Raw genomic sequence first — 27,367 nt, 5'->3', positions numbered from 1 at the left:
AGGACCTTGAAATGCTTCTTACGAAGCCACTCCTTCATGCCCGGGCGGTGTGTTTGGGATCATTGTCATGATGAAAGACCCAGCCACGTTTCATCTTCAATGCCCTTGCTGATGGAAGGAGGTTTTCACTCAAAATCTCACGATACATGGCCCCATTCATTCTTTCCTTTACACGGATCAGTCGTCCTGGTCCCTTTGCAGAAAAACAGCCCCAAAGCATGATGTTTCCACCCCCATGCTTCACAGTAGGTCTGGTGTTCTTTGGATGCAACTCAGTATTCTTTGTCCTCCAAACACGACGAGTTGAGTTTTTACCAAAAAGTTATATTTTGGTTTCATCTGACCATATGACATTCTCCCAATCTTCTTCTGGATCATCCAAATGTTCTCTAGCAAACTTCAGACAGGCCTGGACATGTACTGGCTTAAGCAGGGGGACACGTCTGGCACTGCAGGATTTGAGTCCCTGGCGGTGTAGTGTGTTACTGATGGTAGGCTTTGTTACTTTGGTCCCAGTTCTCTGCAGGTCATTCATTAGGTCCCCCCGTGTGGTTCTGGGATTTTTGCTCACTGTTCTTGTGATCATTTTGACCCCACGGGGTGAGATCTTGCGTGGAGCCCCAGATCGAGGGAGAATATCAGTGGTCTTGTATGTCTTCCATTTCCTAATAATTGCTCCCACAGTTGATTTCTTCAAACCAAGCTGCTTACCTATTGCAGATTCAGTCTTCCCAGCCTGGTGCAGGTCTACAATTTTGTTTCTGGTGTCCTTTGACAGCTCTTTGGTCTTGGCAATAGTGGAGTTTGGAGTGTGACTATTTGAGGTTGTGGAGAGGTGTCTTTTATACTGATAACAAGTTCAAACAGGTGCCATTAATACAGGTAACGAGTGGAGGACAGAGGAGCCTCTTAAAGAAGAAGTTACAGGTCTGTGAGAGCCAGAAATCTTGCTTGTTTGTAGGTGACCAAATACTTATTTTCCACCATAATTTGCAAATAAATTCATTAAAAATCCTACAATGTGATTTTTCTGGATTTTTTTTTTCATTTTGTCTGTCATAGTTGAAGTGTACCTATGATGAAAATTACAGGCCTCTCTCATCTTTTTAAGTGGGAGAACTTGCACAATTGGTGGCTGACTAAATACTTTTTTGCCCCACTGTATTTTTTGTTGTTGTTGTTGATAATATTCGCATGAAAATCTGTTTTCCGTGCCAAATGGACGGAAACCTAGTTATAGGCTCACAAATAAAAGACACCGTATCGGGACAAAGATGTTTGAGACATTTTATATAAAAACGAAATTAATCAAGACACCTTTGATTTCAGTGATGGAAAAAGTACCCAATTGTCATACTAAAGTGAAAGTAAAGATACCTTAATAGAAAATGACTCAAGTGAAAGTCACCCAGTAAAATACTACTTGAGTAAAGTCTAAAAGTATTTGGTTTTAAATATACTTAAGTATCAAAAGTAAAAGTATAAATCATTTCAAATATTAAACAAACCAGATGGCACAATTTGTGTTTTATTTATTTATGGATAGCCAGGGGCACACTCCTACACTCAGACATAATTTACAAGTGATGTATTTGTGTTTAGTGAGTTTGCCAGATCAGAGACAGTAGAGATGGCAAGGGATGTTCTCTTGAGAAGTGTGTGAATTGGATCATTTTCCTATCCTGCCAAGCATTCCAAATGTAACAAGTACCTTTTGGGTGTCAGGGAAAATGTATGGAGTAAAACATACATTATTTTCTTCAGGAATGTGATAAAGTGAAAGTAAAAGTTGTCAAAAATATAAACAGTAAAGTACAGATTCCCCCAAAAACGACTTAAGTAGTACTTTAAAGTATTTTTACACCACTGTTTGATTTAGTCATTTGATTTTAGTTTTTAAATTAACAGCTGTGACACTAAACAAGACATTATAAAAAGCTATTTGTTTAATCAATAATCAAGTTTTTCAGGTGCAATTTAGCAAACTTATAGAGAGTAACACAGTATGAGTCATAATACCCATAAAGTCTAGCGGTCAAACAGGGAAATAGTTCCAATGGTTTTTCTACCATTCATTTTTCCCATAGGGGATTTCAGAAACAATTACAATAAGGGCTGTGTTTTGTTTAGGCTTACCCTGGCATGACATTTTGACAGTGTAAATCTCTCTAGGACAAGGGGACCTTATAAAAATGTCACACCAGGGTAAGCCTACACGAAACACAGCCCTTATTTTAAGTGTTTCTAAAAAATGTTTGGTGGAAAAATTATTGGAACCATTTCCCTGTTTGACCGTTAGGTTTTATGGTTATGACACCTCCACTGTGGGCTCTATGAAATGAGATACAGTTTTGCAAAGCTGAATGTCAAATTGAGTCAAGTACAATTTAGTGAACTTGCTGTTTCTCTACAATTAAATTAAAATACAATTCACAGTTATTGGGTGTATAAAGTTATTGGGTGAATACTGGCACAACCCTAAACAAAGCACAAATTGGCATACCATTGATTATATTAATTAAAAAACAAAACGTTTGTATTGAAAGTATATTGTCCACAAGCAAGAGCTTCCAGATCTTAGACAGCAGGTGGAAACAGGAGATATTCTTATATCCCTCCAGTAATATTGAGAAGGCTTTTCATATTGATCCTATTTTCCCTTGTGCAGTATTCATCCACTCTCCCTAATTACTATAACTCGTTCTGTGAACAAATACAAAACATTTTGACAGTTAACTCAGGAAATAAGAAACTCAATATAATAACTCAATTACAGTTACTTTAGACAGTCACAACCTTTTCCTCAGAGATCCTTCATTAAACCACAGTATTGTTCACACCCTCTTGCTCCTGGATATGTAATTTTGCTGCCTAAAAGTAAAAGAAAAGAAAAGTTATATACCAGTAGATCCAAATGGTCTAGCAGCAGTCGATGGAATCCCATTATTATACAGCCTGTCTTGATTAGAGTAGACCGGCATGTAAATCAAATGTACTACATACGAGAGGTCATTAAAGGTTGCGTGTGTCTCACCTTTTGGACAAGCACGTCAGCATCGGAGCCATCAGAAGCCGCTCCGTTCTGCACACCGTGGGCCCCAGAGTCCTCAGGGGCCACAGGGCTCTCTATGGTCAGCTGGGGTGTGTCTATGGCCGAGGATTGGAGCTCAACGTTCTCTGAGTTATTGGAGTTGGTCACATCGGAAGTACTCGCTGTCAACGCAGAAGAGCTTTCTTCTTCTTCTCCTTTCTTATCTGAGGTGGTGGAGTGCTGGTCTGAAGGAGGCTCTCCCTCTTTCACATCCTTCTCTTCCTCCATCAGTTTCTCTTCTGACTTCTGGCCGCTGCCAGAGGCCCCTTTAGTGGTGGTGTTATCCCTGCTTTCAGATTCCGGTTTCTTCTCTGCAGTGGGGCCTTCACTGCGGGTGGAGTCTGCATCCAGGTCTTGGGCCTCTGAAAAAGGCTCTTTAGTAGGTGGGGACCGTGGGGAGACTGCAGGGATGCTGGTTAATGACTCATCATAGCGAGGACTACTAAGGGATCTGAAGCTGGACCTGTCTCTAGTGAGGGTGCCGGACTTGCCCGGACTATAACTCTGATGGAAGTCAGAGAAGCTAGCTCTCCACGACCTGGGGGACATGAAAGATCGCCTCTTCAGAGAGCCAGTCCTGAAAGATATGTGAGAGGAGGGATAGGATGACTACATGTTGATGCGCTTACTTTGCTTTAATTACCGTTATGCTTTATGTAACACTCACTATTTCGTTCATCCCAGACCACAGCTCATAGATAGACTCAAAATGGGAGGAAAGTTAATTAAAAAAAAAACAGGGCTGGTGAGAGATGTAAAATCCTAGCCAACTTACTGATTCAACCCTTTGATGACAAACACCTTGTCTGGATGCTGATCCTTCAGGTCCTTCATCACATTCTGTAAATAACTGTTGGACTGAAAGAGAGGATATTACACCAGTTTAAGAATAGATATAAACTGAAAGAACTAGGACTTTTGTTACCTAAATGCTGACAAAACAGTTACGTTTTTTATCAACCAAAGCAAAGCCCCACATAACTGCTTTTTTCACTGTGTTCCCACCCCAGATATTGAGAAGAATATGACCTGCACATACCGTAGTCATTTCCTTGAAGAAGGTGTCCCGTAAATTTGAGATGGCTGTGAAGACTGACACATAGCATCCAATTCGACTTCAGGAAGGAACAAAATGAAGAGAAGAAAAAACTTTATTCATATAAATTGTCCTCTATTTTTTCTTTGTTGACACACTTGATCTGATGATGCATTTGTCATTCTGCTATCTGGCTATATGCGGACTTCTGACTCGTTACCTGTCATAGAGAGTAGGGAGCTCATCCCTCAGCTCTCTGTTGATGTCCTCGAAGACAATCTGGGTTCTGTTTACCTCCTCAGCTGCCTGTACCGAGAGAAGCACCATGACGAGATGAGTTTGTAGTTTTGTTTAAATGATCATTGCTGTGCAAATTAAGTAGACAGGGGTATCTTGTCTGTCTGACCTTGGCAATTTTGACATCATCTTTCTTTTTAGCATTCTGCATCGCCTCCAAGTGGTGACGGGAGGAATCATAGTCGACTAACTTCCTGCCTCGTTTGGCCACCCTCTCCTGGGGGGTTGGAGGAAAGGAATAATGCCCGTGTGAGATCAAATATTTAGGGAGTGTGTGTGTATGTTTCCATCCTTACCCTGACATCGGGGAACTGGCTTATGTAAGACTCAATGGTGCAAAGTGCCTTATCTATCAGCTTCGCCTCATAATCATTCCACAGGAGGTCTTCACCCTGTTGGCATGTGGAGAAAATGTATGTTTTTTTATACAGAAATTTGCATAATAATAATCAACAGTCATGCATGCCATTCTTAATAATACAGCAGTGCTATGACTGACCTCTACAATGGTCCCCAGTTCCTCTTCTCCATCCCAGTCCAGCTCATAGACACCATACAGAGACTGGGAAAGACGCTTTGAAGCTTCCCGCATTCCTGTGGAAAGTCGACAGCATGGATCACATGTTATCAGACTGGGGCACTACTGATGGTGCTAAAGCTATAGAAAAGCATGCAATTTATGGACAACATCATACAGATCACGTTTAATTTACAACATAGACGGACTGAACAAATGTTTACCTTTGACAGAACTAAGGTAAATCTTCAGGTCCTTGTATAACCGGTTCCCATCAATCTGCAAACAGAGATTATAGAGTGACTCATCTTGTCTGTAGGCTATACATACATCTATGGGATTTACTGGGGCACATTTACAGGCCTTTTCTATAGAATATAAATCACATATCCGTTTAAGGTTATCGTTACAGGTTCATACGTATGGTGTGGTCTGATCTCTGTGTAGTACTGTACTGTCATGGTGACTACCTGTTGGTCATTCAGATTTAGGAGGCATTGTTCAAATATTTCATCTTTGGTCTCCACTGTCTTTCCAAACTTCTGCAAGACCTACAAAGTAGGGAATACGATACATGTCAAACCTCAAACAACTTAATAATATTGTGCATTATATTGAGAAAGTTAAAGAACTGTATACCTTCTCTTTGCCCCTGCTCAGCTGCCTTTGGAATCTTTTCGCAAAGACCCCAGTGCCTCCTTTTGGACCATTGCCCTCTGCCATAATTTCTCCTTTTCCCTGGTGTTGAGCTTTTTATCCCTGGAAATGTAGAGGTGGAGGAAAGACAAGTTAAGACATTAGTCGGGATGGATGCATATTAGGCTCAAGATCAAAAGTGCATCAAACATGTATGGCAGTTTTAATGACTACATTTTAAAAATGTAACTAGGCAAGTCAGTTAAGAACAAATTCTTATTTACAATGACAGCCTACCTCAGCCAAACCCTAATGATGCTGGGCCAATTGTGTGCCACCCTATGGGACTCCCAATCATGGCTGGTTGTGATACAGCCTGGAATTGAACCAGGGTCTGTACCGACACCTCTAGCACTGAGATGCAGTGCCTTGGACCGCAGTGCCACTCGGGGGTCCCCCTGTGTTCCCAGTGTTTTTAGCACACCTATGTCTGATTAATGTATTGCATTATTAGCCTGGGAGGAAGGAAGGTGAACTGGTGATGGCTTGAGTTTGAAGAGGAGGGAGTACAGGGCTTAGCATGTCTCTCTCAATGCTAAAAATAGATTTTAAGCTTGGAAAAGTTGAATATTTTCAGAAGGAGTCGGGTAATTGGTTAAGGGCAGAGGATTGGAGAGAAAGAGAGAGGAGATCTAGGGAGGAAGAGGATGGGTTTGAATCTGTTGAAGCTAGAAATAACAAGTGAGAGGTTGTCAAGGAAGATTGGTGTCAAATTCAAACAGGTGGAGCTGGATGGCAGTTTGAGTTCTGGGGATGAAATGGAAGGGGTAGAAGGTGTTGTGAGGAGCTCGGAGCCCGAGCCTTGCATTGATGCATATGGTTATGATAAAGATACATTTGGTCCAGTAGGAGTGACATTTCTGGATGAAGTGGATCCTTGCCTTTTGGAGGATCCATTTGTGGTTTCAGGGTTGGTGGGAAAAGAGTTGGGTGCAGTTGAATCAGTGAAGGTAAACTGTAGTGGACTTGTTATATTTGTTTGTGTTTCTTCTGACCAGAACTAGCGGGCGCTCCGTGTCACACAACTTGGGTCAAGATCTGTTTCTTGCTTTGCTCTTAGGAACAGGGCACCATTAAAATGAGCTATTTCTGGTGTAGTGTTTAGTGTGGAGGTGAAGTTGAAGATTCCTGGTGTTTGTGACGCCCACCGTTTGGTGCGACGCAGACCCGGTGGTGAGTGTGGTGAAACAGAGGAGTCACTGTCAGTCCTTTTGAGTCAGAGTCTTTACCCGACAAGGTCATGATAGGATATATCAGTTATCCTGTTAAAGATTTTGTGGCGAATCCACTGCACTGTTTCAGGTGCAACATTTATAGTCGTGTCACAGCAGTGTGTATGAGGGAAATTCCAGGATGTGGGAAGTGTGCAGGAGGGCATGGGATAGAGGATTGTGTCGTTTTGGTGGATAAAGTGGTGTGTCAACTGTTGGGGTGCACGTGTTGCTGTGGATATCTGTGCTAGCACAGAGGGATAGACCAATGAACGATATACAGTATGCTTCAGTAAGGTTGGCTTCTTAGCATTCATAGCAATGGTTATCAACTGTACTGCAGAAATTGAACATAAATCACAGAAAAAATATGTTGTGGTGGCAGCTGCAGAAAAGTATTTGGGAGTACGAGATTTTACTTCAGAAGACTTACAGCATGTGCTGAGTGGTGTCCAATCCTCTCAGGCCGTTGGCCTGGGGTAGGATAAGATTGGGTTAAAGTAAAGGTGATGGGTTTGAATGAGTTAGTTGGTAGGGTAATTAAAATATATTTATGTTTTTCATTTTTCCCACTTCCCCTTTACGATTTTGTATCACAAAGTGTAATTGAGCTATACTATAGTTCAGTTGGGGGCGTAATGCAACATATTGGATGCCAACCGTTGTTAAACCTCACCAAAGAAGAAGAAGAAGAAGAAGACGCCGCCTATGTCTTATCAAATTGTCGTTGGCCACGCCTACATACTATGGAAGTGAACTTTACACAGGACTGTTTCAAGATAGTGGGGCTGGTCCGATGTCAGAATACCATTTGATATTATATCATTTACTGGACCTGATAAAGGGACTACGATAGCAAAATGTGCAGCTACAGACCTGAGAATCCAGTGGACTGGATGGGCCATATCAGGAACTCTCAAAACAGAGAAGTTTTATGATTTAGCAGGTATATAACATGTTGATTTGAAGCATACCAATTCATGCCGAGGCGTGTTTGCAGGGAATCGCTACGATTTCAACCATTGGTTGAATAAGTAATCGAATCTATTAGGTTTGGGCATAGGCCTATTCTAAATCAACAATAATGCGGTCAAACAAAATGTTTGCAATGGAATGAGGCATTTTTTTTCCATTAATGAAAGTATAGCATTTTGTATCTGATGAATATCAATGTTACAAAATCACTTATTTAAACGGTTTCCGTTGCAAGAGGTAATGAATACACCCCAGTTTACTTCAACATTACCACCAACTGATTTAGTCAACCTTGCAAGCCTCTATAAATAAGAATGCTAAAGCAATGATCCAAAGTCCAAGATGATTTGCCACAAATTGTCACATTGTAGCGCGAGATTGGTCAATTTGTATCGTGATATGTTTACCACAAATTGTTACTCTGTAGCTCACCCGATTTAACTTTGTACAGTAGATCAATGTTACAATTTTACCAATGCAATATTGTTACGCCCTTTGTCGATCATCAAACATTTGCTATGGTAAAGGGGAATTCCACGATAAGAGTGATGCTGAAACTCAGATGTTTACTTTAAAATGTATACCAAACAAAAATGAATGATTGCAAAGTTAAACAAACTAAACAAATATGCACAATGACTACGTTTAACAATTTCCACGGAAAAATTTACTAGAACACATTTACAAATGCAAAGTTTGGTAATAATGACAGTTTGCCATCATTCTATGATAGCCTTGAACTGAGTTATTATTGCATGTGTCATTATTTTTTTTGTTTTGATGCAAAGTTTGGTAACCCTATGATTACACAAACCGCACAAACTGTCATTCTGTTACCAAACTTTAAATCTGCACTGTTCTTCAAGTAAATGTGTTTTTGCAAGAGGTTCAGTTGAAATTGTTAAAAGTAATCATTGCAAAGTTAAACAACTATGCACAATCATTCTTTTTTGTTTGGTATACATTTTAAAGTGAAAAATCGGGGTGTATCAGCATCACTCTGTTATCGTGAAGTTGGCCATTACCATAGCAGATGTTTTATCGACAAAAATGGCGTAGCAATATTGTAACATACTGTACCACTCTGTTACCATGGAATTGCCTTAAACCAAAAAACAACAGTCATGTAGGCCCATGCATTTTGACAATTGCATGTGACAATTGTTGGCTTTTGCCTTATTCTAGTATAATATGTTACAACAGATCTGTCTACATATGACCTGTCAAAATGCAAGTTAAAACTGATAGGACAGTATGTGCCATTCAGAATTAGCTATTTACTTTACAGTTATGTAAAACGCTGCAACTTACCTGTAGACACTGAATGGGCATTCCTTGTCAATGCAACAAATTAATTGCATTTCTTGACAAGCTTCTTTAACTTGTCTTCTTGTGCTGCTCTGTATGTGCTCATCGAAAGTTTTACCCTTGAACTTTGGAGCTAATTGTCACTGTCTGTAGGCTACTGGGTAAAATATTAATTGAACACGCCTTACTGTGAAACGTCTATTTTTTAGGGTCTGGCACATTTATATTACTTGCCCACCTGAGTAGCTATTGGGGAGTGACTCTTGTCATTTGAGGCAAAATGTGCAGACTGGATTGGTAACAGCATGGGGAGTAAGGTAAGCTTGACAGAGTCGGGGTGAAAGGGTTTCCAAACTAGTGCACAGGCGGCCAGTGGCACCTTAATTGGGGAGGACAGGCTCATAGTAATGGCTGGAAAGGAATTAATGGAATGATATCACTTTCAAACACATAGTTTCCATGTGTTTGATACCATTCCATTCACTCTATTATAGACATTTTTATGAGCCGTCCTCCCCTCAGCAGCCTCCTGTGACCTAATATCCAATCCCATCAGTGGAGAAGAACAAAACAGTTATAAACACTTGCAGAGCTTTAGTGTTCTCTGCTGATTTGCTTTTCATTCAACAAAGTAGTGTATCAGTTCAGCAGTCTTAGCCAAGGCTAAGGCTTGGGCCAACAGTGTTGCAGAACCCTTTATGGTTGTGAGTCGTTATGGTTGGGTTAATGAATAATGCTGGGGATAATGTGACAACGGTACTCATGTTCTAACCTCTGCAGGCTTGGAACATTCCTTTTCATGTGGATCGTGAAGGACGGCCAGGATCGCAGGTTTAACCATGTGAGACAGCCCAGGGATATTCTTTGTGTACTGGAATGTTCAAGGTACTTTGAATCATTATGGTCACCAGCTTTTATTTTTTTCACTCAGCCACAGTAGCTGTGATTTCCATCATCCTTAAGCAACCCGATGTAGCCCATTAGAGAATCCACTTTAACTCACTGCTCAGTCTTATTTGCTCCTTATAAATTTATGAGATTAGGATAGCCACTGATATCAGGGTTGTGCCCAAATGGGAGAGAACATAAATTAGTGTTAACATTGCACACTGATAGTATACAGTACTCTTTTGCAAATGTTTTCTTCTATTTTGGTCCCAGGTGAATGTCTTGTTGAGTAGGTGCATAATCTTGACGTGTAAAACATTATTTAGACATCTTTGATCTATTCTACCAATGGTTCAGTCAATTATTTATTCCTCTACCTTTCAGTTGTCTGGGTGTTTGACGCGCTTGCCCACCCTCATGCTGAACAGTGAGCAGCGAGATGAGCCCTTGGGCCTGAGGGACTATCTGGGCTGGGGGATATGGAGCCGTGCCTTTGTCACAGAGGCCATCACAAGTGGCTCTTCAAAGGGGACCCAGATAATGCTGTGAGTCAGCCTGCTGGGCTTCCTTAGGGGAGGTTGACCTTTTTATAATCCTCATGGATGCATTCTCACTACAAAGTGCTGTAAACATGAGTCACGACCACTCTCAAAACATTGAATAAACTTCCTGTATTTGTATGTTCATTTTATAGTATATTAATTTACAGGGAATAGCCTCAATCCAGCCTCCCCAGGGAAAGTTCATCCAGAGCGGGCTGTGGGGTGACAGCCAGCACCCTAACTACCTTGGGGAGATAATGCAGTGGTCTGGACTCTGGCTCTGCTTCGTCTGTGATGAAGGGTCCCCAGTATGCCATCTCCTCTGTTTGTCTGGTTCCTGCTGCGTCACGTTAATGGCATTCCCATCCTGGAGAAGCGGGGTTCAGACTCTGCCTTCCAGAACACTCCTCTGGCCAATTCCCGAGTTCTGATGTTGCACACTTTCTAATAGGATGTTCTGGCTCAAGGGGAAACTTTCTGAACAGGACCACTAATCATCAAGCACCCAGTGTGCTGGTTCTCTAACAGTCTTTCATTCAAAGCACACACACCAAAACTTCATTATATGAAACATATTGTTCAGAGAACACCCAGTCTTGACAGACATTCTAAATGTGGAACAAATGCTTTGATATAAACTCCTTTTCATGCAATTGCTGTGCAATAGCTTACTGTTATGTTCATAGGCAAATTCATATGCTCTTTAACATTTCTCAACACTACCATTCCAGGCATGCAAAAAGGCAGTTCATGCAGTAGACCTACTTGTACAGTGTTTCTGTGCATGTCATCTAGGACCAATTCATTCCTAACACCGTAGAATGACATTTTCCCTTCCTGGGAGCTAGTGTCAAGATTGGTGTAACAGAACACATTGTAGAGCAGAGACCTGACAGGTCCCCTGCTGCCTTCAAAATGATCTGTATACCATCATTTGCTTTTGTTCAAGTTTTCAGCAATACCAAAAAATGCAATAATGAAACAAAGACAATTTTAAATACTGGTCCACAAAAATCGTTGATCAAAGCAAATTTGACGTTCTTGTTGAAATGCCACCATTTCTACACTCTGGTTCTCTGATGCAACATTCAAGCGTTCTATGCAGTTAGAGGTGCAGAACATTAGTCAGAACCAACCTCCCATTGTGCAAACAGAGTCATATTGGCCAATACTGTAAGTTATATTTTTAGAACACTCAGGAAAGGAAACAAGGGAAGGTGAATTTCTTTCAAATGTATCCTCAAGTTGCAAAATTTGCTCAAGTCACCAAGCATACAGCTGCATGGTTACCTTAAAGTTAGTTGATTATTGCTAAAGAATGCTGCAGACATTTATCAATGTGCCAACTTAATATTACTACACTGTGGCTAGTCTTGAGTATGTAAAAGACAAATTGAGTGAAACATGTACAAACAAACTGCTTAAGCATGTAGACGTTACGAAAGGTGATTATATAAATTAACAGGAAAATATTTTTAAATGCCACATGCAATAATAACTCCATTCAAGTTCGGCATAAAAAGCTCTATGGAATGTTGTTTTCTAACTGGTAATGTGCACGTTAAATTGCGTGTTAGATATAAGACAATCACCTGCCAAATTTCAGACGTGTGTATTCTCAACCAATGTTCAACATTCTTTGTAAATAAATCACAGAAAGATACTACAAACCTAGTAGGTTTCATTGCCTGAGGTTGTTAAATCTTGATTTAACATTTCATCTTTTTTTAAGTTTATTTTTTAAATCAGAGCTCCAAAAGAGACCTTCCCTTTTGGTTGGAAAAATATCCTGTTATATACTAAAACCGTAGCATTTTGAAATATAAAAACACAAAATAGGTGTTTACAGCATCTGTGGAAGCATTAGTCTCAGTCTTGTGTAAAATTTAAAAAAATAAGTTTATCAATCTATTGCTAGGTATTGCATTTATTTCCCATTAGGTGAATAGAGCTGCCCTGCGGCTGCTTTGGATTACTTGAGGAGCGGAGATGCAAAGAAGTTTCCTGGGTGACTGGGGAATCCCACTACCACAGCAGACTTACTCTGGACTTACTCTTACTCCCAAATCTGAAAGTTATAACACCACACACATATTAGTCAGGCAGTATTAGCATTAGTCAACAGAAACCAAAGTTATAAGGAAGTGAATTAAGACTTGGGTGAAAAATTTACTCATGTCATTCACCTTTACAAGCTGATAATTAGGTGAAAATGTACTCCAGACTGTCAGGTTTATAGACCAATGGTGTTTGCTTCGAGACTAGTGACAACTCAAGTCCTTCAGACAGGATCTTCATACACATTGCAGTGACCTACAACACAAAATGCTGAATAATTTAAATGCATGACAGCACAGAGTGCTTACTTGGGCGTGGTCTTGCTCAGGGTGGACCTCATGCGTTGACCCAAGGAGCTGGAGGACGGGGTTTTGTTCATCTGGTGGTGCTCTGGAGTTGTGAGGGGACCCAGCATGCTCACTTGAACAATATTAACACAGTCAACATTAGTCACATTACGTTACCAAGCTGTATATTTTCATTAGTTCTTATAAATAAATAAAAATCCTTAAATCTTCAACATAATAACACAAGAACCTAATAGATATAGCAATGATTAAAACATTCCCTAACCAGAAACCGTGGATTGATGGCAGCATTCGGGTGAAACTGAAAGCGCGAACCACTGCTTTTAATCAGGGCAAGGTGTCTGGTAACATGCCCGAATACAAACAGTGCAGCTATTCTCTCCGTAAGGCTATCAAACAAGCTAAGCGTCAGTACAGAGACAAAGTAGAATCTCAATTCAACGGCTCAGACACAAGAGGCATGTGGCAGGGTCTACAGTCAATCACGGACTACAGGAAGAAATCCAGCCCAGTCACGGACCAGGATGTCTTGCTCCCAGGCAGACTAAATAACTTTTTTGCCCGCTTTGAGGACAATACAGTGCCACTGACACGGCCTGCAACGAAAACATGCGGTCTCTCCTTCACTGCAGCAGAGGTGAGTAAGACATTTAAACGTGTTAACCCTCGCAAGGCTGCAGGCCCAGACGGCATCCCCAGCCGCGCCCTCAGAGCATGCGCAGACCAGCTGGCCGGTGTGTTTACGGACATATTCAATCAATCCCTATACCAGTCTGCTGTTCCCACATGCTTCAAGAGGGCCACCATTGTTCCTGTTCCCAAGAAAGCTAAGGTAACTGAGCTAAACGACTACCGCCCCGTAGCACTCACTTCCGTCATCATGAAGTGCTTTGAGAGACTAGTCAAGGACCATATCACCTCCACCCTACCTGACACCCTAGACCCACTCCAATTTGCTTACCGCCCGAATAGGTCCACAGACGATGCAATCTCAACCACACTGCCCTAACCCATCTGGACAAGAGGAATACCTATGTGAGAATGCTGTTCATCGACTACAGCTCGGCATTCAACACCATAGTACCCTCCAAGCTCGTCATCAAGCACGAGACCCTGGGTCTCGACCCCGCCCTGTGCAACTGGGTACTGGACTTCCTGACGGGCCGCCCCCAGGTGGTGAGGGTAGGTAACAACATCTCCTCCCCGCTGATCCTCAACACTGGGGCCCCACAAGGGTGCGTTCTGAGCCCTCTCCTGTGCTCCCTGTTCACCCACGACTGCGTGGCCACGCACGCCTCCAACTCAATCATCAAGTTTGCGGACGACACAACAGTGGTAGGCTTGATTACCAACAACGACGAGACGGCCTACAGGGAGGAGGTGAGGGCCCTCGGAGTGTGGTGTCAGGAAAATAACCTCACACTCAACATCAACAAAACTAAGGAGATGATTGTGGACTTCAGGAAACAGCAGAGGGAACACCCCCCTATCCACATCGATGGAACAGTAGTGGAGAGGGTAGCAAGTTAAGTTCCTCGGCATACACATCACAGACAAACTGAATTGGTCCACCCACACAGACAGCATCGTGAAGAAGGCGCAGCAGCGCCTCTTCAACCTCAGGAGGCTGAAGAAATTCGGCTTGTCACCAAAAGCATTCACAAACTTCTACAGATGCACAATCGAGAGCATCACCGCCTGGTACGGCAACTGCTCCGCCCTCAACCGTAAGGCTCTCCAGAGGGTAGTGAGGTCTGCACAACGCATCACCGGGGGAAAACTACCTGCCCTCCAGGACACCTACACCACCCGATGTTACAGGAAGGCCATAAAGATCATCAAGGACATCAACCACCCGAGCCACTGCCTGTTCACCCCGCTATCATCCAGAAGGCGAGGTCAGTACAGGTGCATCAAAGCTGGGACCGAGAGACTGAAAAACAGCTTCTATCTCAAGGCCATCAGACTGTTAAACAGCCACCACTAACATTGAGTGGCTGCTGCCAACACACTGACAATGACACTGACTCAACTCCAGCCACTTTAATAATGGGAATTGATGGGAAATGATGTAAATATATCACTAGCCACTTTAAACAATGCTACCTTATATAATGTTACTTACCCTACATTATTCATCTCATATGCATGCGTATACACTGTACTCTATATCATCGACTGCATCCTTATGTAATACTTGTATCACTAGCCACTTTAACTATGCCACTTTGTTTACATACTCATCTCATATGTATATATTGTACTCGATATCATCTACTGTATCTTGCCTATGCTGCTCTGTACCATCACTCATTCATATATCTTTATGTACATATTCTTTATCCCCTTACACTGTGTATAAGACAGTAGTTTTGGAATTGTTAGTTAGATTACTTGTTGGTTGTTACTGCATTGTCGGAACTAGAAGCACAAGCATTTCGCTACACTCGCATTAACATCTGCTAACCATGTGTATGTGACAAATAAAATTTGATTTGATATTTGTTGGGATGCATCCTATATCGGTGAACATATTGGAATTGGATGAAATTAGCTAAAAATGCCAACATTGGTATCGCCCCGATGTCTAGTTTAACGATGATGTGCAAAACCGATGTCAAAGCTGACATGCATACCTATGTAAAACGTAGGTACATGACGTAATGACGCTACACAGAATTTCTAACCTAGCCCACAATGTCTGCTGTGTGGATCGAGCAGTCATTTGAAAGAGTAAGAAAATTTCAGCGAGACAACTCAAAGGCGAAATCCATTAAAGCCAAGATAATGGAATTCATTGCCCTTGAAAATCAACCGTTCTCTGTCGTGGGTGATGTTGGCTTTCGTGACTGGTCAAGCACCAGTACACACTACCAAGTGTGCTATTTTTCAGATGTTTTCCTACCAGAGTTACACAGTAATAGCTTCAAGACCAACTATGGAACGCCATTTGGGTATTTACGTGTTGAAAAATATACATGTCAAATAACACAGTTCTGTTATAGAATGTTGTATGTTCTGAATTTGCACGTGCAAGCCAAGCGCCACCACTACTATTAGTAGCACTGTCAAAGCTGTACAAAAAAAGCCTGTAAACAAGCAAACACCGGCCACAAACGATGTGTTTACAATACCGCGTTGGTAATAAAGCATTATTTGTTTGACTGCAACTTCTGGGGTAGCTAGCTAGCTTTAGCTTGGTATCTAGCTAGCAACAATACAACCAGCCTGAAAACAATGACCAGTAAAAACTGCTGTCATTTTCATTATTTTTTGCAATGATTTAGGAATCCTTGTGAGTAAGTATTAGCTAGGTAGCTACTTGTTGCTCAACCTATTGAAATTGAACTTCAGTTCATGAAAATACATAGATAGCTTTGGGCAACAGGGTTAAGTAGCTGGCTAACGTTATAAGCAGCCAGCTAGCTGCATCGCAAATATTAGCATTGTAGCTCTTATTGCAGGACTGTGTGAAATCACCTACCCAGTCAGCCTATTGTGTGTACTGACTTTTATATTGCACTGTACAGCTTTACCTCAATGATCCCCAATCCTTAGGTATCAGTCTACTCAATACCCAATATATGTTTTCCCAATGTCCTCCTCAGAGTTATCAGACTTATATATATATATAAGGATTATTTTAGATGACCCCTAGCTATATACAGTTGAAGTCGGAAGTTTACATACACATAAGCCAAATACATTTAATCCAAGTAAAAATTCCCTGTTTTTAGGTCAGTTTGGATCACCACTATTTAAGAATGTTAAATGTCAGAATAATAGTAGAGAGAATGATTTATTTCAGCTTTTATTTCTTTCATCACATTCTCAGTGGGTCAGAAGTTTACATACACTCAATTAGTATTTGGTAGCATTGCCTTCAAATTGTTAAACTTGGGTCAAACGTTTCAGGTAGCCTTCCACAAGCTTCCCACAATAAATTGTGTGAATTTTGGCCCATTCCTCCTGACAGAGCTGGTGTAACTGAGTCAGGTTTGTAGGCCTCCTTGCTCGTACACGCTTTTTCAGTTCTGCCCAGAAATGTTCTATGTGATTGAGGTCCGGGCTTTGTGATGGCCACTCCAATACCTTGACTGTTGTCCTTAAGCCATTTTGCCACAACTTTGGGAAGTATGCTTGGGTCATTGTCCATTTGGAAGACCCATTTGCAACCAAGCTTCCTGACTGATGTTTTGAGATGTCGCTTGAATATATACGCATAATTGTTCTGCCTCATGATGCCATCTATTTTGTGAAGTGCACCAGTCCCTCCTGCAGCAAAGCACCCCCACAACATGATGCTGCCAACCTCGTGCTTCACGGTTGGGATGGTGCTCTTCGGCTTGCAAGCCTCCCCCTTTTCCTAATAACATAACGATGGTCATTATGGCCAAACAGTTCTATTTTTGTTTCATCAGACCAGAGGACATTTCTCCAAAAAGTACAATCTTTGTCCCCATGTGTAGTTGTAAACTGTAGTCTGGCTTTTTTTATGGCGGTTTTGGAGTTGTGGCTTCTTCCTTGCTGAGCGGCCTTTCAGGGTATGTCGATGTGAAACCATTTTACTTTTATATAAATGCTTTTATACCCGTTTCCTCCAGCATCTTCACAAGGTCCTTTGCTGTTGTTCTGGGATTGATTTGCACTTCTCGCACCAAAGTCCTCTAGGAGACAGCATCTCTTTCCTGAGCGGTATGACAGCTGTGTGGTCCCATGGTGTTCATACTTACATACTATTGTTTGTACAGATGAACGTGGTACCTTCAGGTGTTTGGAAATTGCTCTCAAGGATGAACCAGAGCTCTACAATTTGTTTTCTGAGGTCTTGGCTGATTTCTTTTGATTTTCCCATGATGTCAAGCAAAGAGGCACTGAGTTTGAAGGTAGGCCTTGAAATACATCCACGGGTATACCTCTAATGGACTCAAATGATGTAAATTAGCCTTTCAGAAGCTTCTAAAGCCATGACATCATTTTCTGGCATTTTCAAAGATTTTTCAAGGCACAGCCAACTTAGTGTATGTAAACTTCTGACCCACTGAATTATAAGTGAAATAATCTGTCTGTAAACAATTGTTGGAAAAAATACTTGTCATGCACAAAGTGGATGTCCTAACCGACTTGCCAAAACTAGTTTGTTAACAAGAAATTTGTGAAGTGGTTGAAAAACGCCAACCTAAGTGTATGTAAACCTCCGACTTCAACTATAGCTCCCAAAACAGATTTCGTTTTGCTGTTTTTGGGGAAGAACATTGTTTGCATCCATGAACTAGCTAGCTTTTCTTTCTGACCAGCACTGTAGGTGCGCGAGAAAACTTTAACAGCAACATAAAATACGTATCGATGAATCGTTGTGACATGAAAAATGAGTGATAGTGCAATCAATGTGTAATAACTACTTAAAAATGAATGAACGCGTTAAATTATGTGACGTGCAGTCATATTCAGGTCCTGATTGGTCAACAAGGTTATTTGACATGCATGTTTTTTGACACGCGAAGACCCAAACGGCATTCCATACAAATCCTGGTTGACAAGGAAACAAATGAACAAGGAAACAGCAAGTAAGTGAAAGAAATGTTTTAATAATGTTTTACTGGTAATGGGGACATATGTAAATGCACAATATAACTTTTTGGTCAATGTGGTGTGTGTAACCTTTTATTTAACTAGGCAAGTCAGTTAAAAACAAATTCTTATTTACAATGACGGCCTACCCTGGCCAAACCCGGAGACGGTGGGCCAATTGTGTGCCTCCCTATGGGACTCCCAATCATGGCCGGATGTGATACAGCCTGGAATCGAACCAGGGACTGTTGTGACACCTCTTGCACTGAGATGCAGTGCCTTAGATCACTGCATCCATGTGAGCGTGTTAACTATTTAACTGTACTAAAATGTTTAAAACGCCGCAAAAATGTAAAATATCGGATATCGGTATCGGCCAAAAATGTCATGTCGGTGCATTACTAGAGATTTGGTTTTGGGTTGCCGAGATAACGCTTTGCTAGACTCATGCACTCGCTCACCTTTCTGGTCAGGGGTATAATAGTTAGCGTTCTTGATGATCATGTGATCAGGTTGCAGCTGGTCAAGGTCCACCATCATGAACTGGCTCCAGTACTCCACCGGCAGGCCCAGCAGACGCTCAATAACCTGGGTAACAGAAAAACAATAGAAATAGAAAAACAATAACTACTATAAATTACTCATGAGGGGAAAAATACAGTTGTATTGAATTGAAACGAATTACAGCCTATTGCGTCGTCATCTTCCAAGCAGGCAAAACAGATCTAACAACTTGCAAGACTAAGACATTGTTTTTTAACAAAAATGGCAATCATGTCACTTTTGCAGCCCGTGTGTTTTTGTGAAGAAATACTGCCACTTAAAACAAGAGCTGTGTTGTTGTAATGTGTCTTACTTTGGGCTGGCGTTTGGTGTCCTGTATGATTGTCATGGGCTCTGGGTCAGGCACTGCATGGCCAACGATAGTAGGCCCAAACACCCGTGCCAGATTGGGGATGTCCATCTTAGTGTCCAGGCTTTGGGTGACCCTGAAATAGTTTATGGTGGTCAATAAGGATGTAGGGAAAAACACCTGTCACAGAATGCAACAAGCATGGCCTCTTTCTACAAGACATTTCAAGAAAGGCTTGGTTGTTCATATACAATTAAGTGAGTAAGCAGAGCTCATAGTTAAATGCACAGCAGATGCTCACCTCTGGAGATGAATGGCCATGAAGGCCAGAGTGGCTCTGTTGGCCTGTGGCAGGTCACTGATGGTCTGGTACATCAGGGCAATGCTGTTATCCTCATCCACAAGCTCTGAGGACAAAGAGTGCAATGTAGAGATCACAGAAATTGAGTAGCAGGGGAAAAAAATGTTTTACTGTAGAGGAAGAATGTGACATTGCATAGACTTAGTAACTATAGTTACTGGTGACTAAGAATACCATGAATGAACACTGAAATATACCACATTAACTATTACTAACCAAAACATTCAACGTGCCCCAACACAAAATGGCTATGCAAAACAACCAAAAGACACCTTTATTCAGTCGGCCAATGTCCGAACAAACCACAGAGACTGATAAAGTTGTTTTATCGCTATAGAGCCAACACCTACCTGCAGCCTCCATGAAGGTGCGGTTGAGGCGGAAAGTAAGGAGGGGCTCTTTGAGGTTCCTGAGGAAGTCCTTGAGGAGGCCAGTGATGCAGTGGATATCTTCCACCTTGCTGAGCAGCGGGACAGTCTTCCCTCGCAATAACTTATCCTTCAGTTCCTTCACTGTGCGGTCAGAACCAGACAGCCGATAGAGGCCGGTCTGGGAGTGAGAAGAAAGAGCATGGTGAAACTTAAAGCCTTAGAAAGCATGAAATACAGAAGCTATAAATTCTACTGTATAAACTAATTGTTTTTATTATATTTTAACCTTTATTTAACTAGGCAAGTCAGTTAAGAACAAATTCTTATTTACAATTACGGCCTAGGAACAGTGGGTTAACTGCCTTGTTCAGGGGCAGAACAACATTTTTTTTGCCTTGTCATCTCTGGGATTTGATCTAGCAACCTTTTGGTTACTGGCCCAACGCTCTAACCACTAGGCAACCTGCCGCCCAAACTAAGCCATAAAAGGCAGTAATGATTCAGCCCAGTGTGAGATTGAGACAAAAACACTCACCTCACGTAGGCCCCTCTGCTCAATCTCATTGACACAGTGCACAACCAAAGAGGGAATCATGGGAGATTGGACATGGGAGACGTAGTCTGCAAGTGTGCCCTGGGAAGGAAATAAAAGTAAAAGAGAATGTTTATCCCACTGAACTAAACTCAAGAGATCTTTGAAGAAAAACAGATTTACATCAGAATAAAAGTATTGGAATACAAGAAGAGAAGTACAATGGAATTTTCCCCTTACCTCTCCAATTTTGAAAGGAGTGCCACCCTGGATGGGGATGCATGGCAGGGGACAGAGTTCACGACACTCTGGGTGGGTGACCAGTCTGCAGTCACGACACTTCAGGGAGATCTTCGCAAACTTGATCCTCTTGCCACAAGGCACACATGACTCAGGCTTGATTACCTGTGCATGCGGTAGAATAAAGCTTTTAACTCGAAAATAAGAACCAACATTTTCTGCCTTGCTAAATTAATCTCAAGTCACCCATGCATTAACCCTCTCTGTCTGAAAACAAATTACATTCCTACCGCTTTGGAGACAAATTTGTGATTACGGACGCTCCCGTTGCCCTGGGGTGTGCTGGGTTCCTGAGGCCTGCTGTCGCTCTCTGGCCGGTTGGGCATGACATCCTCAGACTTGACTGACTCAGAGTCCCACTCCAGTGTAGCTAGACAGGACAGACAGACAAAGGTAAAATACAGATCAGAGTCTGACAATGCAGTTCTGATGAGTTATGAACATACATGTCACATTGTCAAGGATAAACTAATATAGCCTAGCTGCCTGCATCTTTCCAACTGAATATCCTATCATGCTTCAACATACAATACTAACTCTGAGTAAAATACAATCCTCCGTTTTAAAGTTCATCAAATCCACAGTAAATGAGTAAAAGCTCTTACCAGTTTTTCTCCTGCTTCGGGTCCAGTAGGGAACAGCCTCAATAGTAGAGACTCCTGCTTCGATGGGTCCTCCGTCAGCAGGCACGGTCACTGTGGTCTTGGCCACAAGAGACTCATTTCCCTACGACCATGAAACGTAACATCAGTCAAGTCACTGTAAACTTCAACAGTATATTGAGTAACAGCTCTCAGTTATCTATAGAAATTAAACTAAAATCTTTACCTTCTCAGACGTTCTGCCTGTTGATCGAGACCTTTTGGAAGCACTTGGGGGGCCGTCAGTGAAATTTCTAGAGGTAGAGCGCTGTAATGAAGAGGGCTAACATCTTAAAAACTCCACACACAGATGTTCAAGAAATGGCTGGCAAATATTTTGCATCCAATACACTTCGTTTACCCTTTTTTCACGTTTCTTCAGCCGCACAGTTCTCATGATGGACGAGTCCCAGTCCTGGAATGGTTAATCAAACGAACGGACCGGGTTCATTATTGCAAATACACTATATATACACACACAAAAGTATGTGGACAACCCTTCAAATTAGTGGATTAGGCTACTTCAGCCACACCCGTTGCTGACAGGTGTCTAAAATTGAAAACACAGCTATGCAATCTCCATAGACAAACATTTGCAGTAGAATGGCCTTACTGAAGAACTCAGTGACACAGTCATAGGATTACACCTTTCCAACAAGTCCGTTCGTCACATTTCTGCCCTGCTAGAGCTGCCCCAGTTATTGTGAAGTGGAAACGTATAGAAGTAACAACGGCTCAGCTGCGAAGTGGTAGACACACAAGCTCACAGAACGGGACCACCTAGTGTGTAACGCATAAAAATAGTCTGTCCTCGGTTGCAACACTCACTGCCAAATTCCAAACTGCCTCTGGAAGCAACATCAGCACAATAACTGTTTGTCGGGTGCTTCAAGAAACAGGTTTCCATGGCCGAGCAGCCGCACACAAGCCTAAGATCACCATGCGCAATGCCAAGTGTTGGCTGGAGTGGTGTAAAGCTTGCCGACATTGGACTCTGGAGCAGTGGAAACGCAGTGATGAACCCTTCACCATCTGGCAGTCGGACAGACTAATCGGGGTTTGGCAGATGCCAGGAGAACGCTACCTGCCTAAATGCATAGTGCCAAATGTAAAGTTTGGTGAAGGAGGAATAATGGTCTGGGGCTGTTTTTCCATGATTCGGGCTAGGCGCCTTAGTTCCAGTGAAGGGAAATCTTAACACCACAGCACATGACATTCTGTGCTTCCAACTTCGTGGCAACAGTTTGGGCGAAGGCCCTTTCCTGTTTCAGCATGACAATGCCCCCATGCACAAAGCAAGGCCCATACAGAAATGGTTTGTCGCGATCGGTGTGGAAAAACTTGACCGGCCTACACAGAGCCCTGACTTCAACACCAACGAACACCTTTGGGATGAATTGGAACGTCAACTGCGAGCCAGGCCTAATCGCCCAATATCAGTGCCAGACCTCACTAATGCTCTTGTGGCTGAATGGAAGCAAGTCCCCACAGCAATGTTCCAATATCTAGTGGAAAGCCTTCCCAGAAGAGTGGAGGCTGATATAGCAGCAACAGAACGCAGGGAGAAGGAAGGTGAGAGGAGTTGTTTAAAGCCATTCAACAGTTTCTTCAGCGAAGAGTGAACCAGTCTGAGGGTACCAGTGACAAGAATAAAATAAAATATGAATTAGACTTGCTGTGAATACACACCAACTTCTCACAGTTAGCCTCTGCCTTCTGGCGCCTGCGGATCTCCACGTCGACTTGATTGCGAGCATGCTTGAGTTTGACTTCCAGGGCTCCCCTCTGTTTCTGCTTTGGCAAGCACTTCCTTGCAGGACCCTAGGTCCTGCTCAAACCTGAGCCATCTACGACGACAGTCCTCAAAGTTGAGGGCCATCTGGATGAACTCTGATACGAGAAAATGCACAATAAAGGTGTGGTAGCTTTGAATATATATTGTCCAGCATTGTCTATAATATTAATCTCCATGTCAAATCAAATTAAAACAATTACTTACGGGGTTCAATGCTCTCATTGAGTATGTCAACATGAGACCGCAGATTGTCAAACAAGCTGTGTAGGTTTAACACAGGAGCGTCCATCTTCTGAGAAAAATAAGGGCACATAGAAACCTCTGAAAATAAGTTTGCTAAATGTCAATAGGTGAATAACCTCGTCCCCAGGCTAATTGCGGATGGGCGAAAGTGTCTGGTGGTGATGAACCCTGGCTGATAATTCATCATAGCCAACTATGATGAACAGATCAACTGTCTTTTCCTAATCCAAAAAATAGCACAGAATAAATAAAAGATGCAATTTCCCAATATTAGCGAACCAAATTTGCCACATAAATCACCCAAATTAGCTAAAACCTGCACATACAACATACAATTTAGATGGAAGGAAAGCAACAGTAGATTTAGCTCAGACGCTAACGTTAGCTGGCTACAGTAGCTAGCCAACATTGCTGGTGATGTGTAATTTAAAAAACTACTGTACAGCTAACAGTTAGCTACTAGCATGCTAAAGTTAGCTGCCACTACATACCGTTTGAGTCCACCACACTAATGAAAAAAGGCAGACAAAACAGAAAAATCTTTGCACAGCCAAATGTTTTGACCTCTGTTTTGCACTGGATGATCAAGTTTGTTATTCTTTTGTTTGGGTTATCTCACGCTAAACTCCTGGAAGTGTATACAAGAAGCAAGGCAGGCGCGGTGCATTTCAAATTTACCCACTAGCCAATGAATATCAACTGGCGTTCTTCACCTAGCTGTAAATCAACGCGCACATGGCGGTTACCACAGCCACAATGTCAAAATTAGATATATTGTAAAAAAAAAAAAGATTGGTCTTAATTTAAGGTTAGGGTTAGGCATAAGGTTAACAGTGTGGTTGGGTTTAAAATCAGATTTTATGAAGATACATTTTTAAATAGGTGGCGTTTATGCCTTGTGGTTGTGGTAACTAGTGACGACTGCCCCATTAAACGACTGATGTTAGCTCTGATCCAGTATCCACCAGTCCAGTCTTTTCTCCCCACAGAGCAGTCATTTAGCTTCTCTCTCATGGGAAAACGCAAAACTCAAATCAGCTTCAAATGCAGCATACAAGAGTGAATAAAATGGGTGAAATATTTATGAACATCTGGGAAAATCTAATCCATATTACATTATAATGGTGAATATTATGACAATAATTATTGAGCATTAGTATTAACATGAATTCTCATTCTTGTTATATCATATTGATTGATATCATATTAACATATTGATATTTCTATCATTATTAGGCTATTTGAACTCAGTAGCTGTGATTTATGGTTTTGACTAGAAGTTACTTTTTCGTAGCAGGTTAGGAGAATTAACGTGGCAGGTTAGGATAATTAGGTTAAGTTTAGGATAAAGGTTAGTTCAAATGCTCCCCTAACCTGCTACGAAAAGTCACTCTCGGTCATAGCTGTGCTCCATCTAGTCAGAACCGTGATTTACTTGGCATATGTGTTGCTCCAACATGACTACTTACAGCCATAGAATATTGCTGAGCCAGAGGTTACGACTGTGTCTTGATTAATTTCAGAGTTTATCAACTGGGTTGGGTAGGTTACTTTCTAACGGTCACAATTACCTGTCCAAAATTGTAATCAATAACATAACTTTTGGATTAGCCAAACTCAGTAACGTAATCTGATTACTTTGTAATCAGCGAGGAAGCAAGCAAATGGCCATAAACAGAACACATACACTCCCTCCCGCGGAGATACTGTAGAAGGAGAGAGAGAGAGAGAGAGGGAGAGAGAGAGGGAGAGGGAGAGAGAGAGAGAGAGAAAGAGAGCGAGAGCATTTTTACTTGGACAACTTGTGAACATCGCAAGTGCATTCATCCAGATCAACTGCTGAAAGGAGCATGATTTAATTCCAGGAAGAAGCTTGTTGAAGACAGCAAAGATGATTGCCACTACTCAACAGAACATGGGCACGGACCTGGTAAATGGCTCTACTCAATATTGTTTCGGTTTTTTTTAGATGTTCCCAAGATTGTTTTTAAAATTTTATCATAGAGCAGGATCTGCGTTTATCTCATTGCATAAATCTCTCTGATGAGCATGGGGATAACATTACAGTCGCAGAGGTCTGTGTGTGCGTGTGTCTACATGTGAGCGTATGCGCTTGAAGGATAGTCTAAATGCGCCTGTTTTTTATTTTTATATCTCTGTTGTGACCAGTCAGAAATAGTTTTTACATTTAAATCAACATGATGTGATTATCAATTAATATCTGTCTTTCCTTTGTGCTCTTTTATTCGTACTTAATATATCTAATCAATACAGGCATCTCTTGAACAAGCTTCTGTGTGCACTGCAGTGGTAACCCCAATACCGGTATTCCCCTCTTCTATCGCAAACTGTTTTGATGTAGTGATTTTTTTTGTTGGTAAACTGATTCAGTTAAATTATGTAGGCTATATTTTAAAACACGTCATACTGCGTGTCGGTTGCGGTTATAGCAATTAAAATGCTGTAGTCATGGCTTACCCATGCCAAAGGGCATATAGGCCTACTTTATTAATTGATTTATAGCCCACAGCATGTGGATAAAGAGAGATCTGCAAACGAAGTGTGAATGAGGCACACACACCTTGCAGCAGGTGATGGACAATCAAATGTATTCTGTAATTATATGAAGTGTATAGCCTCAATTAAGTTGATTTCAAATCTGAATAGCAAAGTTGACTTATTTAACACCAGACCTTATTTTACCAGCATTTTCATTTCACACTTTTTGCCACTGTTTTTAATGTCATTAATTTTCCACCATGTACTGAAAAATGTCCACTGCATGGTCATTCAGCAGCTCTGTGAGCCTATTCAAACAGAGAAGTTGCAACATTATTTGCATGTAGCTATCTCTACTTGCAGGCTGTCAATAGGTTGCAGAATTGCTGATGCTCCAGAAATGTAAAAGTAACCAAATGTGACTGTAGTTGGTTGCTTCTTGGTAGACAGTTGCTGATAGCTGCATACATACTGTTTTTAATTAATAATCAGAGAAATACATTGCTCCTGGATATTAGTTAGTGTTGCGATATGCTTTCCATCTCCACTACAGCAGTACATTATAGCCTTGCCAAGTCTAATTAAGAATACCCATTACCTTCTCAGCGACAGCAACAATTCAGCCGTGACGGCATTTTCAGTTCAGAGCTGCACTATTCATTTGGTTTACAAATCATGTGTCAGACTGTCAACAACATTGTTTTTAGGCAGTGCTGTGTTAGGTTGCATTGGTATATTTTATACTGTGCAACATTGTGAATGATTGAAAATAGATGATAAATGTCTTTCCTGTCTGAAGTGGTCAGTGGGGAATGTTTTATGTCTCCCAACAATTTAGAATTGATCCATTACATTTTGTAGGTTAAACAAGGAATCCACAAAACACTAGTTAGTGTATCTTTCCCAGACAAATGTTTCTCTGCGTTATTTACACAGCCAAGCAATTCATATACTGCACCTCCGTGCTTGGTTCTGTTTCCACAGATTTGATCTATGATGGGGGGGTTGAACAAGAAGAGTGTACTTTAAAAGGATGCATTTACAGTTGAAGTCGGAGGTTTACGTACACCTTAGCCAAATACATTTAAACTCAGTTTTTAACAATTCCTGACACTTAATCCTTGTAAAAATTCCCTGTTTTAGGTCAGTTTGGAAAACAACTTTATTTTCCGAATGTGAAATGTCAGAATAATAGTAGAGAGAATGATTTATTTCAGATTTTATTTCTTTCATCACTTTCCCAGTGGGTCAGAAGTTTACATACACTCAATTAG

At 41.5% G+C, this 27,367-nt stretch overlaps 1 protein-coding gene and 2 pseudogenes across 1 annotated transcript in view; 1 reads left to right on the top strand and 2 right to left on the bottom strand.

Moving 5' to 3' along the window:
* Positions 1-2,262: 2,262 nt before the first annotated feature.
* On the bottom strand, positions 2,263-9,282 carry LOC112216252 (annotated as a pseudogene).
* A 915-nt stretch (positions 9,283-10,197) lies between these two features.
* LOC112216250 lies at positions 10,198-24,292 on the bottom strand (annotated as a pseudogene).
* A 748-nt stretch (positions 24,293-25,040) lies between these two features.
* The window catches only part of LOC112215220 (inactive dipeptidyl peptidase 10-like), a 32,411-nt gene continuing 30,084 nt past the window's right edge, over positions 25,041-27,367 (top strand). Inside the window, exon 1 of the mRNA XM_042299554.1 lies at positions 25,041-25,524. Within this exon, the coding sequence (XP_042155488.1) occupies positions 25,486-25,524 (39 nt within the window). The 5' untranslated portion in view covers positions 25,041-25,485. The remainder of the gene's footprint in view (positions 25,525-27,367) is intronic.

Source organism: Oncorhynchus tshawytscha, linkage group LG16 (genome assembly GCF_018296145.1).
Source record: "Oncorhynchus tshawytscha isolate Ot180627B linkage group LG16, Otsh_v2.0, whole genome shotgun sequence".
Taxonomy (NCBI): domain Eukaryota; kingdom Metazoa; phylum Chordata; class Actinopteri; order Salmoniformes; family Salmonidae; genus Oncorhynchus; species Oncorhynchus tshawytscha.
The sequence above is the reverse complement of the archived record's forward strand: the minus strand, read 5'-3'. Positions and strand labels throughout refer to the sequence as shown.